The following is an 18,971-nucleotide window of genomic DNA, read 5'->3' as shown; positions in this document are numbered from 1 at the left end:
GCTGGTGACTGCCAGCACAGTGGTGGTTTGCTATGTGGGCATGAAAGCTTACTCATAAGAATGATTAACGATTGGCTGGTGTGTGAATGTCATTTTTGTGAGGGGCACCTGAAGAGGCTGGAAACAGGCATTAGAAATAGGCCTAGAAATAGGCACTAAAGGCAAAGCAATGGCATTAAGTAGGTAACACCAAACCTTCCTACCTGATTTGATTAGGTGCTTGAACTAAAATGGAGGGAGTTGCACCTGTGGACTGATTAGCATAATAAGTGAGAGATATAACTAGCAAATAGACAGGGGGTCAAGTAGTAATTATAGGAAAGTTATATTACCACTGAATGCTTCTGCCTTAGTTTGTTAAAATGTATAAATAGTGCAATCAGTTTGTTAAAATGTATACATAGTGTAAAGCATTGATGACAAGTGAGCGGACCAAGCTCGCTACTTTGTGCAAACTAGAATGAAAGATGGAAATACCTGTGTCAGTGAGTGAATTGGCACTGGGCACCAGTTAGCAAGCCTGCCTTCAGGACAAAGGAATGCATCCAGTGCAGTGCTGGGCAGGCTGCTCCACATGGCGCTGGGGATTGTGCCCTGTAGCACAACGCCACCATTGCTCTGCCATGTGTGTGGTATCCTCAGCAGAGCTGCCAAGGAATCCAGATGCCTTCTTTTGACATCTGGATTGGGTTTCCAGGGAAAGATTGGCTTATGAGAGGAGACACCAGGACCAATGCTCCTGTTGGGCAGAGTCAGCCAGCTCCAGGACAGACCCACTGCTGGCCAAGGCTGAACTCAGGACGACAGTGGTGGCATCCCTGTGATAATGTATTTAAGAAGTGAAAAGAACTTACTGCACAACAGCATTAGCAGCTGGAGAGAGGAAGGAGAACCTTTTGGGAGGAACAGCCCTGCAGACAGCAAGGTCAGTGAAGAAGGAGGACAGGAGGTGTTCCAGGTGCAGGAGCGGAGGTTCCCCTGCAGCCCGTGCTGCAGCCCGCAGTGAGGTGGACTAACCCCCTCCAGCCCACGGAGCAGAGATCCTCCTGCAGCCCAAGGAGGACCCCACACTGGAGTAGGTGGACGTGCCCCGGAGGAAGATGAAGCTGCAGCCCATGGAGAGAGGAACCCACGCCGGAGCAAGCGTGCTGGCAGGACTTGTGACCACGCAGAAGATCCACAGGCTGGAGCAGCCTGTTCCCGAAGCACTGCACCCCATGGAAGGACCTGCGCTGTGGCAGGTTGTGCAGGACTGTCTCCTGTGGGAAGGACCTTGTGAAAAACGCCAATCACTTGTTTTTAAAATTTTAAAAGTTTAATGATAGAAAATGGTTATAAAAATAGCAATATAATTAGAGTAATAATAATTTGGACAATTTGGATTAGGACAATATGAGACAATAGAAACAAAGAGTTACGGAGGTACCTTTTTTTGGGCAAAACAAGCCCGAAAAAGGACCCACGTTAACAGAGGATCAACACTTAATAGCTGGTTGCATATTCATACATCTCATACATGATGCATAAATTCCATTCAAACAAAGGCTTCTGTCTGGTCAGCATCAACTTCTTCCTTTTAATCCTGACGGCATCTTCATGGCTGAGCAAGGCGGGAAGAAGTTCATTTCTTCTGATAAGAGAGCAATAAATTCTCTTTCTCTGAAAGATTTAGGTGTCCTGTGGCTGCTATCTCGCTGCGAGTCCTTTCTTTAAAAGGTTACATAGCACAGTTTCTATTTTAACATTATGTTATAACCTAAAACTATATTTAACACACTATTAAAAAAATTAATTCAGTATATCTTTCTAACATAACACATATAATACTCATTTTAATGTTTGCGGAAAGCCAAACATAAAATACCCATTTTTCACAGACCCCACGCTTGGGCACGGCAAGACTGCGAGGAGGGAGCAGCATCGCAGGAGAGGCGCTACGGACCGACCGCAACTTCCACTCCCACCCCCTGGCAGTGCGGGGTGATGCTGAGCCTGGGAAGAAAAGGGGAGGTGGGTGTTTGCTGCTTCATTTCTGACTTGGAAAAGCTGAAAAACTGCGTTACTGATGGGCAATCAATCAAGCAAATCCTCCCGGAGCCGAGGCAGCACCGCCACTACGCTGCCGCCGGTGCGGGCCCTCCCCGGGCGCCGTAATGGGCGGCGGGTGGGGCCTCCGTGAGGCGGCCCCGGGGCGGGGCGGGACCTCCGTGAGGCGGCCCCGGGGCGGGGCGGGACCTCGGTGAGGCGGCCCCGGGGCGGGGCGGCGTGAGGGCGGCCCAAGGTCGGGGCTGCGCTGCGCTGCTGTGCGCGGTCTGTCTCCGCGGCTGCCCGCAGATGGAGTACGACTGGCTGGGCTTCGGCTACGCGGCGCTGGTGGCGGCGGGCGGTGTCGTGGGCTACGTCAAGGCAGGTGGGTGCTGGTGGCCCTGGCTGTCCCTGTCCCGGCCGTGCCCGCAGGCAGCCCCCGCTCCGCTCCCTTCCGCTCCGCCCCGCCCGGCCCCGCTGCGGGGCCGCTGCCGGCGGTGACACCGCCAGTGCCGCTCAGTCCTTGCTGCCACCAAACAAGTGCAACGAAACGGTGCTCGCGGAGGTCTGCGAAGTGTGTTAAAAAAACTCCCCAAACCCCTCAACCTAAGCCGTAATGCTGTAGTAGTTAGATTGATTTTGTGGATTTACTAGAACGGCAAAGTCGCAAAGTGTTTTCGTTTGGCGTGCAGGCTGACTCTGTGTGTCAGCCTCTCTGTTCTTCCGCTGACTGCTTTATTTTTTATTCAAGGCAGCGTCCCGTCTCTAGCTGCCGGTCTGCTGTTCGGCGGCTTAGCGGGACTAGGCGCGTACCAGCAGTCCAAAGATCCAAAGAATGTGTGGCTTTCCCTCGGTAAGTTTGCTGGGCTGCCGAATACTGAGTGTTGCTGGTAGCGGTGGGAACAGTAACCTTTGTTTTTGCTAGCATGTTTCAGCTGCCCTGTGCCGTTGTACCTATACAAATGTTGTAAGTGGTGGCGGGACCCCCTGCCCACAGCCAGGAGGTACTTGTGTAAGAGCACAATTTTTGTTTCTCCTGTGTGAATCCAGAGTTGGGGAGAAACACCTGTCTTCTTTCCCAGATTAGGTAATGTGTTGCACCAACACATTCGATGCAGGAAACATACATGGAAAATTTTTGGTTGTGAAGCAGCGTTTTTAGCTTGTGGTGGTGGAATAAGCACTATTTTTGCAATAGTGACAGCAGTGTGACAGGTGGTATGTGGCCTTAGGGAACCGTGGTTTGCACAAGCATCTCAGAGGAGCAGTACATGTTCTAATGCATCACACACTCTGAAAGAAAGAGTATGTTGAAGAAAAGAGGCAGTGATCTGTTCTGCTTGCTTTCAGTAGAGCTTACAAGAAGTTGTGCGTGTTAAGCTTGTAGTTAAATCTTCTGCAGGGGAAGGAGAAGAATGAAATCACTGTGAAAAGTATTATGAAGCACTCAGGTGGACCTCAGGGAGTTCCTTTGCTGCAGGAGTGTAATATCTGAGGTTAAACCACTATTAGGAACTGATTGTGCCTTTAGGCACTAGAGTATCCTAGATGAGTTCTTGAGGATCCTGCTAGTTCTGTAACTACTCCATAGTGTTACCAGTGCTATGATATTTTAGCTTTACAGTGATGTAAGACTATTTTAAACCAATAGGACTAATGTGCTGAAAGGCTCTGGGAAGCCACTGTAGAGAATCAATCTCATCAGTAAGGAATGAAACGTAAAATGCAGCTCAGTGTAAAGCAAAATTTCCATTTGTGAACTGTCCTTCCACTCTGGCATACTATGGGAGTGGCTGGGCATCTCTGGCACAGATTTTTAGGCAGTGTCATGGAGGAGGGATGAGCAGCTTTTGTATATCCTGATGTAGTGCATGGAGTGTTTTCAAATGGACCTCTTGAAAGCAATGCTGTGTCACAGTGCAGTACAGCTCTGCCTCCATCCCTCCTTGTAATGTGCAGCTGTGGCTCCTGCAGAGCTGTAAGTTGGTCCCAGAACATCAGAGGGAGAAATGCAGAAATAGAACCTTGACAGAATATCTCTAGAATACCTTTTACCCTGTCTTGAGACTTTGGAAAAAGGTATATTGCACTTTCACCTGCCTTTCTTCTTCAAAGAAACAATGGCCCTGTAAATTTCATGTGAATGTTGATGGGATTCCTTTTCTACATTTAGAGATAAAATAATTTGCAGTAATGTCTAAGATGTTAATTGCTCTTTCAGTTTGATCCTTTGTATTGCTTTCTGTTTTCTAATCATATTTTCAAGTGGGGTTGTTTTCTTTCCAGTTGTAGTATTTACTGCCACTTTCCAGTTCAGAATGTCACAGAGAAATGGGAAGTGTAAATAATATTTACCTCCCACACAGTGAATACTGTCACCATCCCAGCTTTCTGGCAGTTTTAAGCCTGCTTGTGTTTGAGGGAATAATCATTACTTTGGAAGTAAGGGTTGAGGGACAGCTAGTGACCTATTCAGAGGATTAGAGTTTGTGGGTGATCAGACCGTGATCTCAGCCCTGGTGAGATCTCCTCGCTTCTGCTGAGCAGCGGAGTGTGCTTACCAAAGCTGCTGAGAAGCTTGTAATGACAGCTTTGATGCTGAAGAGAATCAAATAGTTTACTCCCAAAGGGAGGCATTCCTGTCTGTATGTGTGGTCTGTTTGGTTGGTGCTGCTCAGTGTCTGAGTGTGGCAATGCTGCCCTGGCATTTCTGTGTCAAATGGTTCTGACTGGGCTTCTTTTCAACAGTGGCATCTGGCACCTTGTCTACTGTTATGGGAATGAGATTTTACAACTCCAAAAAGGCAATGCCCGGGATAATTGCTGGTGCCAGGTAACCACCTGTCCTTTGTTCTTGTCTGTGTTATTGAATAAGCATTTTATTTAGCTTATTTGTGGATTATATTGTTTTAAAAATGTAACATGGTAAGTTCTGTGAAAAATGAAATCTTGTGGTGGTGTTCAGCTAAATGAAATAATGTCAATGTTTTCTTCCTCCTTGTTCCTTATGGGATTTTTGCCTCCACCTCCCTCTTTTTATAACAACTATTCTGTTCCACAGTTTACTGATGGTTGGACGGCTTGGATTGCAGATGATGGAAAAACCTATTAAGCCATAAATCTGCATCAAGTGACTTGAAGACACGACTGAGAAACCCAAAATGCAACTGCCTAAATGTGCTGCACATAAGTGGAAAAGGCACTGCTACCTGTGCATTGTATTTTTCACATCCTAATGCACGTGGGTTGTGTTTTTAAAGGACCGACATGGAGAACCCTTGTCATGGTATTTGTCTTAACATTTTCTGCACTGAAAGCAAGCAAGAAAATATGAGTGTAGCATTAGTTTAGCTTCTGGTCCTGCAACTTAGTGTCAGCAAAGACCTCCTGGCCCTTGCATTCAGATAGTTGCAGGACTGAGGCTTAAATGCACATCTGACTTGTCCTTCTAAAATCATGTGTACCTCTAGAAGCAGGGGAGAGGAGTTTCTGATTTGTCACTAGTAATTAATACAATAAACGTGTTTATGATGTTCCATCTCCCTTTTCATGTCAGTTTATCTGTTCACAGTGTTTGTCAGTCAGGGAGTTTGTTCTCCCAGCACTGCGTGTTAGAACTTGGTCCCACAAAACACAATCATTTAATGCAATAAATGCATACCCATGCCTTTAAATCACTTGTAAGTTCAGCTGTATGTCATTCATTTCACTTTTACAGATTACTACTCATAAATCAAAAATATGCTTTATTAGGTAATGCTGAATTGTAGGCACAGCTTTATTAAAAACTTATTTTAAATAAACTAAGAAATTATTATTGCAAACTTTTGTGTTCTACACAGCTTATTTTGTCTCCAATTGTTCACCTGGATTGATACAGTTTGGTGCCTTTTCTGCAGGGTGTCAGGATATATTTGCAAGCATGAATTGTATAAGTAATCTATTGTATCCCTGAATCTAGTAACTTGTAAGTATAAAAATCTGAACTGGGAGGGAGGTGGAGAGCACAAAAGCATACAGACTAAATGTGACAGTGTTCACAGGGATTTTTGGATGAGGGAAGAGATGAGAATGTTGACTCCATGTTTCAGAAGGCTTGATTTATTATTTTATGATAAATATATTACATTATAACTATAGTAAGAAGAATAGAAGGAAAAGTTTCATCTCAGAAGGCTAGCTAAGCTAAGAATAGAATAGAAAAGAGTGCTAACAAAGGCAGCTGGCTGGGACAGAGAGAGAGCCAGCTCTGCTGTGACTGGTCACTAAATCCAAACATCCACATGAGACCAATCACGGATCCACCTGTTGCATTCTACAGCAGCAGATAACCATTGTTTACATTTTGTTCCTGGAGCCTCTCAGCTTCTCAGGAAGAAAAAATCCTAAGATGTCTGCGACAGCTACATAGTCAGACAAGTATTATATTGACATTTTTTAGTTTGAGTTTTGGTTTTTGGTTGTTTGGTTTGGGTTTTTTTATTTGGTTGCTTTTTGGTTTTGTTGGGTCTTTTTGTTTTGTTTTCTGAGGGGATAATCTATTTTAGATTTAGAAAATACTGTATGAAAGTTTATTTAAAGACCAAAGGGCTTATTTCATCAGTCTTTATCCTCAGTTGATTCCCTTAATGCCTGAAATCATTCTAAATATAAACCTCCCATAGAGAAAAATTCTGGAAGATAGACATGGTTGGTAATGTATCCCTTTTCTGGTCACATTTAACTTATGTCCCTTTTTGCACAGATCCTGAGCTTCGATTTCTTCAACCTTTTTTCTTTGGTGCCTGGTACTGAGAGAGATGGAAGCAAGAGGGCTGGTGCATTAGATTGGTGAGACTCTGGAGTTGATCAGAATTCTTTGAGTATCAGGGTAATACCTTGGCAGGAGGGTCACATCCAGTGGTTTTCCTTCCCTCCTCCCTTGTTGCAGCAGAACAGGCACGGCAGTGACCTTGTGCTGTGTGAGCAGGAGGCGCAGAGCTGGGCCAGTGGCCACAGCTAGGCTCTGCCAGCAGGGAGGTGGCTTGCCAGGCAAGTCACAGGGACGAGGCAGGGATCAAGCCAGGAGTCAGCTCAGTCAGACTGGGTTCCAGATCTGCAGAATCTCCAGATTCTGTCAGGAATGGGTGCAGCTCTAGCAAGTGTCTCAGCAGCCTGGTCCCAGGCCAGATGGCTTGGGTCAGAACTGGCTTGAGCACAGACAGATCTGGATGGGGAACTGTGCTCAGAGAATCTTCTTAGAGCCCTTATTCATGACCCTGAAGAGTTCAGCTTCAGGTGTTCACCTGTATTTACATTCTTCTCCTACCTCCCTGCATAGAAATAAGGAGTGTGCAGGACAGCAGATGGTTTGTTAACATATGACCCTTTTAAGTGCCTAATTCCAGCCCAGGACCCAGCACTGGTAGGCAGGTGTCCCCACATCTTTGTTCTAATTTGAAAAAGTTAGTAAGCCAGACATTAGCATTTAAGATACTTCTCCTTAAACTGCTTTATGGGGAGGTTTTTTGCCTCTTCATATTACTGTTGAAGCAGTTTTCTTCTGTAGGAGTAGGATGCAAACATAAATGCATCTCCTGCAATAAACTGAGAAGAGCCATGATCCAGCAGTTTTGTAATTGTATAACGCTGGTCTCAAGCCAGGTAACTTGTGAATTTGAATTGCAGTTGTCTGTAACAGAATAAAGACAATAGAAAGCAGAAAACTGGACAGGTATGTGTGTTGGTAAGCTTTTATACTTTAGATGAAAGTGTGAACCCTTGCTGCTGTTTCCTGAGCTTTGGAAAGCAATAGGTTGAATTGAGAACTGCTGGTAGAAGTCCTTTAGAACTTGTGGTAGAATGCTCATGCTCAGGATAAACAGCAGTAATACAGGCAAAGGGTCAAGAGAAAAATTTTAGCCTTACACACTTTTTACCCCTTTGAAATTTTATTAGCATATAATAATTTTTAAGCATTTCTGCACTAGCAGTCCAATGTGTACCAATGGATCAGAGTTAAATGATTGTACAAAGCCTGTTAGCCTCTTCTTGCTGCTTGCAACAAGAATTATTCAACACTTGTCATGCTTTGCTTGTGGACAAGTAAAGACTGATCTGGTTATGTCAAAGCCCTTTCAAGGTTCATTAGCATGTGCCAAGGACGGCATGTTTCTTCTAACCATATTTAGTGCCATAAACAGTAGCTGTTTATTTTTCTGCTCTAAGGTGACTGACTCAGACACGTGAGCTATCGGCACACTATTACTTAATTCCTTGACCAGGCTGTGATTTCAACTGTCTTGTACAAGAGAAGAGTGATTAATTTTGTTTTATAATTATAAAATCACAGCTTTTATGGCTGTTGCAAACTGTCTGAGGGCGTTCTTCATTGCCATAGCAAGTTAGAGATATGTTCTACAGTTACATTAAGATGCATTTAGGTAGCATAGGGACATCTCTTAGTACTAAGGGAATATCAAATACTTAATCCTAGACCAGTGGCAATTGAATTAAACTCGCTAGTGCATTACTAACCAGCCAGCCCTATCCTCGCATAGCTCTGACAGAATTAAAAAAAAGGGGCATTTTCTTTAGGTGCAATTTTCCTAAGAAAATATTTGACTTTTTGGTACAACTGTTTTAGATTAAATTGCTTTCCAGGAAGTTAATGTAACCCATATATTATGACACACTGGGGTCAACAAAAGGAGTTTAGATTTTAATATTCATTTATAAAAGCCATACAAATAAATTATTTTTTTTAAATGCTTGAAGTCATCATTAACAACATTACATCTTTAAAGAGCATACTCAGTTTTTACTTTAAAAGGGCAAGTTTAATGTTACTATAAAGTCTAAAGCATTTATTCTAAATGCACTTGTTAACAGAAGTAGCCCAGCTCAACATCCTAATAAAAAATTCACTATACATTGCAAAATCCTTTGGGCAATATTATTATAAAAGTTAGCATAAAAGCTGGGGAAAGTACTGAATGAGCATATAAACACTGACAGACTGAATTATTAAAGTTTTGTGAGTGTTTTCAGGTACCTAGATTGGCCTTTAAGATCTAAGACTGAAAGCAATGTCTTTGAAGAACACACCAATAGTCTTCCTCATGCAGCCTATTCAAACTCTGTAGTTTAGTCTGATCACCCAATAAAGACATGTAGAAATATGAGTTTAATGATAATTTAGGCATTTTTGGCGAATTCACCCTTAAAATGACTGACAGACTGCAGTGATTCAGGCTCTTTAAAGGTCACTGTGACACGCTCTTGACAGGACAGAGATAAATCTCTACAGATCTTTGACCAAAAATGGCTACAAGTGAATTAAAACAGCAGAATCTGATTGTTGGGCTTTACCTCACAGTAAGTAGTATTCAGTAATTGTTTAGCTATTTTCCAATGTTGCTGTATCATTCAACAGCCCTCTATCAGCCAGATTCCTAGACCTTCCTTGTGTAATATCTATCAGTGGATTGCCTATGTCCCATTACAAGGGTTTCAGTTCTCATTGCTACATGAATATTTGTATCTTACAGACCCTGAGTAACTCTTAGTTACAAGTGAGTTCTGAAATCCTTGCAGGATACTGATGCTCTTCACAAAGCCCGATCTGTGCTTTCACTCTTGTCTTCCTGCTAAGGAACCAGCCTAACACCTGGAAGCCTGGTGCTGCTCTGCTTCAGCCCTTCTTTGTGCTGCCTGTGTGCTTCAAGCACATCCCAGCAGCAGATGTTGCACTGGATGAACAACCCTAACCCAAGCTGTTGCAAAGACTACGAGAACAGGAGATCTATCTGTAGAAAACATGGGGTGAAATCTACGTCTCAGTTTTGGCAATACGTGTTGCACAATACTTCATTGCATCCTACTTTACAGCCAGTATTTTACATGGTGTTATATGTGCTATACAAATAATAGAACACACAGTCTTTTTTTCTTCTTTCCTGTTGCATAGTCTTAGAAAAAGCTGGAGCAAATAGGCTTTTCAGGTTCTCACAGATCATGTAATAGCCACACAGGATGGTATTTTCTATCTGTTTCCTCCATATTTGGCCACCCAGTCTGTTCTCCCATGCACTCGCTGAATTGTTGGGGGGCGAGTGAAGATACTCATGTTTTTTCCTGCTGCATTGAAAGTAGGACCTGGTAATGGAGGACGAGCAGCTTTGTTTTTCCAGGAGTAATCTGAAAGGAATAAGAACTCAGAATTAATTATTACTAAAAAGATATTTCACTCCTCTACAGAGAAAAGAATGAGAGCTTACAGAGGACTTATGGTCCTCAAGGATGCTAATGTAGCAGGATGCTTTGGTCTCCTATATGTCACAAAACATCCTGAGGTGGAAGGGACTCACTAGGATTATAGAGTCCAGCTCCTGGCCCCACACAGGACTACCCCAAAAATCACACCATATGCCCAAGACCATGCTATGCTTGTTTTCAGAAAAGAATTATATAGAATAATTCCAATAGTTTGTGTGTTTGTGTGTATTATTCTTACCTACTGAATAGTGGTTTTGCAGCAATCCCCCAAGAAAGCACTGAGAATGAAATTCTGTGGAAAAACTGATGCAAATGCCTGCAACTCTGTATCTCCTATTACAAAACTGCTACAAGATGAAAGTGTTCTTTCTTCTATCTCAAGTATTTAAAAAAGCATGCAATTATAATATTGATAAACTGATTAAGATTGAAACTTAGCCTGAAGAACACCTCTCAGAGACCCTCTTGCTCCTTTTGAGATTTTATGCCTTTTATTCCCCTCTTGCTTAGCTCAGAACTCCTGGTGTACTTGGTGGCAAGTCTTCCTTTGCCCCATTTCCATTCTCCATTGGTTTCATAGGATTTATTCCAAGTGTGAAAGCCTTTTTTCTCTCTAAATAATTGCACCCACCTGACCTCAGACACTAGCAGTAGCACAGTGCTGTATTCCTGGCCTTCCTATTCACATTTCCCCTTTTGACATTTCAGGTAGTGGCTACTTCCTCGAGTTTCATGTGATTAAAGTAATTGCTCTGCTGCAGGGGCTGACATTTCTTCATGTTCATGACCAATTCAACCATTTTCCTAAGTCTTTAAAATCACCCAGCCGGGACTCCTTTTATCCAGACTCCTGCTATACTTACCCTTGTTGTTTCCTAGGCATTCCTAAGGTAGTTCCTGCTCCTTCCATTCCTACTTTTAATCTTATTATTTTAATAATATTTTAATAATCTTATTATTTTAATAATAATATTCCTATTTCATCTTATTATGTAGTGATACTCTTTAAAACAAAATTTAACATTTAAATGGATGAGTTTTTTGGTGCCTAGGTATCATTCTGTTTCTTAGAGAAAACCACCTGGTTTTGGTAGTGTTTTTCGGCAGTGTTTTCCTTACATGTTAAGGAACAGGTAAGGATTGAGACATTTAAAAAGGGGAAACATCAAGGAGCTGAAATCTGGGGTCAGGTCTCCACCTCTGAAAACTGTTTCTTTTTATTATAGGCTGCCATTCCCTATCTTTCATTAGCAAGAATGATTTCAGTCTACACTATCTTGGCAAAGGTCACTTTTCCTGGTATTTTCCTCAGAAAAATGGATAATGGATCTTGTATACTACATTAAATTATTTAAATTATGGCATAAAAAAACCCAGAAAAATTAAAAGAGCAAAAAACAATTGAGAGCACAACTTATTACATTTTGGATAATATAAAGCAGAGTCACCAAAAATGTTAATGTTCAAATACTGACATCTAGGAGATTAAACCTGCCATTTGCTTTGTCCTTATCTCTCTTCCCATACAACCCTGAACACTTTAAGCTAAATATGAGTGGTTAAAGTGATAGGATTCTTGTTCTTCTCCAGGACATGGAAGAGTATCTTAATTGACCTCCATCTGCCAGCTTTTCTGACTTGTACTACACATATTCCATTTCTAATTACAGATAACAATAAATTTTATTTCCTGTGGAACACCACATGTGATTTTTTTTTCACTATTCACAGCAGTCTAGAGAGAATTGTAGATTTTGTCCTCCTGTGAACCTCCTGATCCATGCATTATGACAAATCAACTCTTGCAGTTTTGTTTCAGCAGTGATCAATAAAGATAATGAAGTGCAGCTCCAGCCTTTCTTGGTGGGTTTCTGATCAAGTCAGACGCGGAATATGCATACATCTAAGCATATTTTATATTTATCTATATATATATATATATGTATGTATGTGTGTGTGTGTGTGTACCATCTCCTTCCTTCCCTCCTGCTCCAGTTCTCTGAAGCCACTTGCAAGTTCTTAAGGAGAAGAGGTAACTCAAAGGAGCATGTCAGCAAAAAGACAACATTATTAAGCAGAACTGTGTGAGATTGATCTGCCATGGACCCTTTGGTTAAACAATTCACCATTGGTTTAGGGCCTTGCTATTTCCTCTGAAGTAACCAGAGAAGTGGGCTGCTGGGTGTGGACAACAGCTCTAATCTTCACTCACAAACTTTCTCCTACATCCTGAGCACTGCTGTTCATCTTCTCTGCATCAGAAACATGACAATGAAGAAGGTGCCCAGAATGTCACCAACGCTGCAGAGGATCTAAGGTAACAGTTACATTCAGAAGAGATTTCACATTGTTTTTAACAAATGAATGTTAAAAACATGACCCTTTACTATAGAGTTGTGGAGTTACATGTTTTTAAAATTCTGCTTAGCCCATCAACACTAATGAACAGTAGTTTAACAAATGGTATAAATATTTTTGCACCTTTTGTAATTATTTTCTCTTTTATGTAACAAATATTAGTAGCAGCAGTTTAACTATCAGGACAGGCTCTAGGCACCTACATGCTGTTCACTTGTATTAAGAATTTATGCCCTACAATTTTATTTATAAAACTTGAGGAAAACCAAGGGCTAATAAATCCCTTAGGAAGCATGGAAAATGAACATTTCTCTTTGTCTTGGATATGAGTAGTAAAAGAATATTTCTTACCTGATACAGATGCACCAAGAGGTGCTAGCTGTATCCGTTGCCCAGCTGATCCAACTTCTTTTTTATGGAAGGAAGAGGTGTGTAGTCCCAATGGGTTGTAAGCACCACTACTTACAATGCCAGGATTTCCTGTTGACATTGTAGAATTTTAGAATTTTCAGCTGCATTCAGAAAACTCTGCCTAGTTTTTATACTCGCTTCAAATTATATTTGCAGTACTACAAGAGTGCCCAGTATGAGTGTTCTTTAAAAACTCCCTAGTGCTCATCTCTTGAAAAACAAACTTTCTTTCATTGAATTCAGTCTTGCTTTGTATATTAGTTGGACCCGTTTTCAGCACTAGCAGACAGAAATTCAGCAGGAATAAAGACAAACAGCAGGATGAACATTTCCTTAGTACTTCCACTAAACCTAAGACCACATAGAAAGGTTTACACTGAGTTGCAGAGAAATGTAGGATTTTACCTTTTGTTTACTCTACTTGCTTTACCAGAAGCTGATTTAGCTAGTGCTCAGTATTAGTCTTGTGCTCAACATGTTTGGCCTAAATCTATCAAAAATAATGGAATCCAACATCCCTTGTGGAAAGTGGTGCGCCACTTGAAGTTGACTTTGACAGTTCCCACAGTTAAAGGCCTGCTATAAAAGTCAGACCTAATTATCCTCTCTCTTTAACCCTGGTTATAATTCTGTTTGTGCCTAGTTTTGGTCCATATCTTTCTTTAAACCAGCTCTACCCTGGGAAGGCTGACATAACCATCCTCATTTGGAAGCTAGGAAGCATTGTGCATGTACACACAAAATTAGTTCTGAAATTAGTGTCCACTGGAAGAGCGGTCTGTTACAATACTTACTCCCTGCTCCAAGAAAATCCCTTACCATCTCCATGTCTGTCATCACTTGGGACAATGTTAAGACTGTGCAGGCAAAATGCCCAGAGAGAAATGCTTTTCTCTAGTGGTAAGGTTCTGCGTTCAGTAGTATTAAGTTTATTTTGACCTTTATCATGTGTGAGCATATTCATCACAGCTTCAGTGGTAGTTACAGTAAAACACAGCTTCTGCTTTGCCAGTTTTTCTATCTCCTAAATCTTTGGCCTTGGGCAATCCCATAATATTCTTCTTCACACAAACACTCCCAGACCTCTGTGATAATTTCAGAGCAGTGGAACTATAAGGCACAAACTAGGCAGCCTGGAATCTGGAGTTTCCTCCCTTTTACTCAAAGGTAACTCCACCAATACCTGCGTAAGCACAGCACTGTAAGATCAGTGTAATGGGTAGAGAGCCCAAATGCAGGAAAAGGTGCAAGTCTTGAGTCCTGTCAGGGACAAGCACATTCTGCATTAGGATCACTTCCTCACCATCATCCAGTGACCTGCTGTGGGTTATGATTAGGGTAATAAAATATTCTCTGCCTTTTAAAGCACAGTAAGTTCCAAGAATCCAGAAGAAGCCTTTACATCACTTCTATAAATGCCTCCCATGCAAAGCCACCACATTGCCATAATGAAGAAAGCGAAGTTTGACAAAACAGATTGCAACTAAAAATGGCAGGATACGATCATCAGGAACCTGTGTTATAAGTGCAATTTTTTTTTACAAGAAACTGTAAAACATAAATAGGAAATGTACAAAGAACCAGGCTATAATTGCTACAGTTTACCTTTTGGATCTTCTAATTTTTCATTCAACCTTTCTTTGCATGATAGCTTTTCAATAGGCATAATTAAGTTCTCATCTGTAGACAAGGAAAATTAAAGGAAGAAAAAGATGGAAAGACAGAACTTCAGAAGAAGGGTATGAAGAAGCAATTTAGGTCATGTAAAAGAAATGAGGAAGGAAAAAAGCAAGCAAGAATGAGTATCTGACACATTAGTAAGTAAAATGTCTTATCCTTGTTGTCTTGAGCAGAAAATGTTACTCCAACAGGTGACTTTACAAGGTCCATTGTAATTATGGACTAAAAATATGATTTTCCAACAATGCAATTACATTCCATTTACAATTTTTAGGAGTTGGTCATATCTTCAAAGTTGACTGATCATAAATTTTCAATCCTTCATAAATAAAGCATTTGTAATTATTTGCTCTTATCTTATTTTGCCCTAGAGCAATGTTGTGGCTGATGAAAAAAAAAGCCCACTTAAATAAACTATACATAGTTATTTAAACACAGCAGTGTCAACTCTCAGACTGTCAATATGAAAAGAGAAAAGATATAGTTTACGTGTATTGTATTCCTGTGATCCATCTATTCTGGTTCCATGTGTTTCATGTGTGTCTTAAATGTTGCTGTCTCCCCAGTATTTGAAACATCACATGCAATTTAAGATACTGATAGAAATACCAAGTATTTTCAAACAAAAAATAATCAGTTTTAGTGCTTTATTTCTTTAAATTCTTGGTAGTAAGACAAAGGCAGGATTTCTACCATTAGCATTCATTCCAATTTTATCTTCACTGCAGTTCCATAGGTAGATGTCTAGCCTATTGATGAAAACTTTTGGAAGCAGCTATTTGCTTTTCTGTGCCCAATTCCTTTGCAAGATTATTTATAAATAATTTACTTCTGAGGCACATGGATACTCTATTTCAGAAAATAAAAGATATGCAAGATGATACAAAATACCTATTCCACAAAAAAACTCTGGTAGGTGCTGTTGTTTCTCCACTTTCTAAAATTTTGCAAATTACTTCAAATGAAAAATTCAGTCTGCCTGACTTTCAGAGGGGAAAATGAGGTTTGTTGACACTGCAGAATGGCTACTAAAGTTCTATTAAAAAGGGGTGCAGCATCTGCATGTAAACAAACCTTCTGAAGTTCTTGCTGTACAAGCATGTAAAGCTGGGTGGTTTATTGGCACTGAAGTATTTGGAGATTGACTCATGCTAGCTGGAACAATGGCTGCAGAGCTGTTACCAGGTAACCTCCCATAAGAGGGACAGTGCACCTGAGTTATAGGGCTTGGGGGTGAGAAGGCAGATTTCAGTCCACATTCTGATGTCTTCCTCAGTGAAATCTTAGATAAAGTGTTTACTAGTGTTAGACTTCACTCTACAGAATGCTGATAATAGTGCTCTTTACAAAACATAGTCTCACTGGAAGTTCCTTCCTGGAAATAAGGGGACTTTTCTTGCAGGCAAAGGATTTAGGATAAGGCCAATAAACTGATAAAAGACGATGTCTAAAATATTAGGCAGCACTTTTATCACATGAGCACACCACCCACCGTTATGTTTTCATGGGTGAGACTGCTGTTTGATAGTGTTGCATGGCATAGGGAGCAGGCAGTAATGAGGCCAAACTACTTGCTTAAATATAGTAAAATAATGGTCTCAGTGGATTATATACAAAATTTATCTTGACAGAACTTTATAAATAGGGGCTGGTTTGTACCTTCTTAATGTTCTGAAAGCAAAATACATCATATCACATATGAAAAAGTTGGGTTTTAAGAGTCTTTCACTAAAACAAGAGAAAAAATAAAAGAGTCTAGAACCTAAGCTTAACTGCAGAAGTTAAACCAGATGGTCTTAACTAAATTAATTAAAGTCTGAGGAGATATATTGTGACCATTTTCAATTACACTTTTACCTGTCGTATTTCTGCTGTAAGTCACTCCTCCCCCAGCATTTCCAAGTGATTTAGCAAACAATTGGTTGTTCCAGGCTCCATGTGATCCCTCTTTATTGACTGCTGCTAAAGACACATTCTTTGGGTTTACACCTTAGAAAACAAATGATGGAAAATGTTATTAATACCAAATTTCAAACTTAATTCAACCAATAAATGACATTTCTAGAACAGAAAACCAACACTGAACCATTTGTCCTATAATGCAAAACACCATTAATGTAAATTAATCATGTCCATTGATTAGATTTTTAAGCTGAACCATGAAAACCAGTGACACTAATTTAAGAACAATTCTCTTCATGCTTTCAAGACAACTTTTAAAAGACTTTTCAGTATAGGTACTTGGTTTCTATAAAACCGTATCTCATAATTGATATTTCTGTCTGTCAAAAAAGGAACACGCAAATTAAAAATACCTATCAAAAATCTGGGTTCCCAAGTCTGAAAATAAACTATTTCTTCAAGGGTTAAAGTTAAAAAGTAGGACAAAGGTTCTTGTGACTTCAGCATGTTACAAGCATTACAAGAGTTAATAGGATTAGAACACATGAAAGCAGCTCCCAGATCTAGTGGTTGCAGAACTAAACTAATATGGATAAATAACAATTATTTTTTACATCTATGCCTTTCTCATTGAAAACCATGGAGACATTAGAATTGTGTTTAATAAAAGATAAGAAATACAAACGACTCTTCCAATTTTGTTACCTTTAGATACAGAAGTTCCTCGCTCTTTATATTTTTCTTTTTCTTTTGGACTTAAACTGTTAATTCTCTGAGCATCCTATTTAACATTCTAGAATTGAAGTCATCACTGCCCTAATGAGTTCCTGACAAATTAATCATATGTTCTATCAAAACAACTTGCCTGACAATGGGGAATTCCTCTGTGAGCCACCTAAATTCTCAAATGTGGATTACAGAAGTCATGGTATGATTACTGTAATTGTACAAACCACCATAGTAACAAAAGATACTGAGAAACCAAGAAAACAATTTGATTATAGAATATATTCAGAATACTAACTAAAGGAAACATTCTCTTTGCTTTCTCCTTTCCATTCTCGTTCCCAGTAATTAAATAATATCATGTCATTTTCCTGAAAAAAATCACCCAGATTAGGCTAAGATATCTATTTCCAAAGAAAGATGACTGCCTTGAGAAAGGAAGTGAGTGTATGAATTCCTATCAGTGCCAGTAGATGGATATTTCTAAACACTTTGTACAAGAAAAGGGACTGTGTTTATCAGAACTTGTATGTTCAGAAAACCCCAAACATCCTGACAATGCAAAATTGGTAAATATGCACTATATAAAATCATAGAATGGTTTGGGTTGGAAGGGAACCTTAAAAATCATCTGGTTCCAATTGCCCTGCCATGGGCAGGGACACCTTCCACTAGACCAGGTTGCTCAATGTTCTATCAAACCTGGCCTTGAACAGTGCCAGGGATGGGGCATCCACAGGTCCTCTGGATAATCTGTCCAGTGCCTCATGACCCTCACAGTAAAAAATTTCTTTTGTATATATTTTCTAAATTTCCCCTGTTTCCATTTGAATCCATTGCTCCTAGTCCTATCACTACAGTCCTGCTGAAAAACATGCATGTATTTTCTTTAGTCCTCACATAAACCTGCTTATAGATTAATCAGGATATATTCCTAGTAATCCAAGAGATATTGGATTTATATTACTGAGGATTTTTTATGTTACAGGTCATAAGAGGGCCTGTGAACTTTTATAGTGTACAAGCAGTGCTGAGGTCCTGCCATGTTTATATAGCCAGGAATTGCTGCATCAGTTGAGATATCTTCTGGGAAAGGCATTTAGTCCAAAATTATGAAAATTTAGTTTGGTTAAGAAAAATAAAATTATCCAGTAAGAAATCTAAAGCTTAAATGTATTGTATGTAGATTGTGCACACCTTATATTTTCCATATGTATTGACTTTCAACCTTACCAGGCAGATATCTTGATTGGCTTATATAATAATCTTTTGCTGATGTATTTGATCTCTCAGAGTCATTTCTCATCAGAATCTTGTTTTCCCCTCCTGGCTGGATACAGCGTGAAGCTTTTGGTTCTGGCACACTGAAAAATCAAAATTTTCAAACCATGTGACCAACAACTCCAGCTCAGAATACCACAAGCTGATCTTAGCCTGAATAATACAGTGCTCTTTGCTTATCCTACTTTTCTCAGTAGGGTCTGTTTCCACAAAGTAACAGTCAAACCCAACACCTCATGAGAGCCTGACCTGGGATTTGAAGAAAGAAATGTATCCAACACTATGGAATAAAAGCAAATGTGGCCAAATGGCAGAACACAATACCATTTAAC

At 40.4% G+C, this 18,971-nt stretch overlaps 2 protein-coding genes across 3 annotated transcripts in view; one reads left to right on the top strand and one right to left on the bottom strand.

Moving 5' to 3' along the window:
* The first annotated feature begins 2,268 nt into the window (after positions 1 to 2,268).
* LOC118684305 (transmembrane protein 14C-like) lies at positions 2,269 to 5,849 on the top strand. The gene is made up of 4 exons (XM_036379111.2): positions 2,269 to 2,410; positions 2,777 to 2,878; positions 4,774 to 4,858; positions 5,087 to 5,849. Exons 1-4 carry the CDS (start codon positions 2,335 to 2,337, stop codon positions 5,142 to 5,144), a joined length of 321 nt encoding a protein of 106 aa, XP_036235004.1. The 5' UTR covers positions 2,269 to 2,334; the 3' UTR covers positions 5,145 to 5,849.
* Positions 5,850 to 8,704: 2,855 nt separating this feature from the next.
* The window catches only part of MAK (male germ cell associated kinase), a 29,840-nt gene continuing 19,573 nt past the window's right edge, over positions 8,705 to 18,971 (bottom strand). Inside the window, exons 11-15 of one of the 2 annotated variants that reach the window (XM_036407011.1) lie at positions 18,592 to 18,722; positions 16,588 to 16,719; positions 14,656 to 14,730; positions 12,991 to 13,119; positions 8,705 to 10,203 (exon numbers count right to left, since the gene is read on the bottom strand). In XM_036407011.1, the coding sequence (XP_036262904.1) occupies positions 10,049 to 10,203; positions 12,991 to 13,119; positions 14,656 to 14,730; positions 16,588 to 16,719; positions 18,592 to 18,722 (622 nt within the window). In that variant the 3' untranslated portion in view covers positions 8,705 to 10,048. The remainder of the gene's footprint in view (positions 10,204 to 12,990; positions 13,120 to 14,655; positions 14,731 to 16,587; positions 16,720 to 18,591; positions 18,723 to 18,971) is intronic. The other variant, XM_036407012.1, reaches the window with a different exon arrangement.

The sequence above is a fragment of the Molothrus ater genome, chromosome 1, assembly GCF_012460135.2.
Source record: "Molothrus ater isolate BHLD 08-10-18 breed brown headed cowbird chromosome 1, BPBGC_Mater_1.1, whole genome shotgun sequence".
Taxonomy (NCBI): domain Eukaryota; kingdom Metazoa; phylum Chordata; class Aves; order Passeriformes; family Icteridae; genus Molothrus; species Molothrus ater.
The sequence above is the reverse complement of the archived record's forward strand: the minus strand, read 5'-3'. Positions and strand labels throughout refer to the sequence as shown.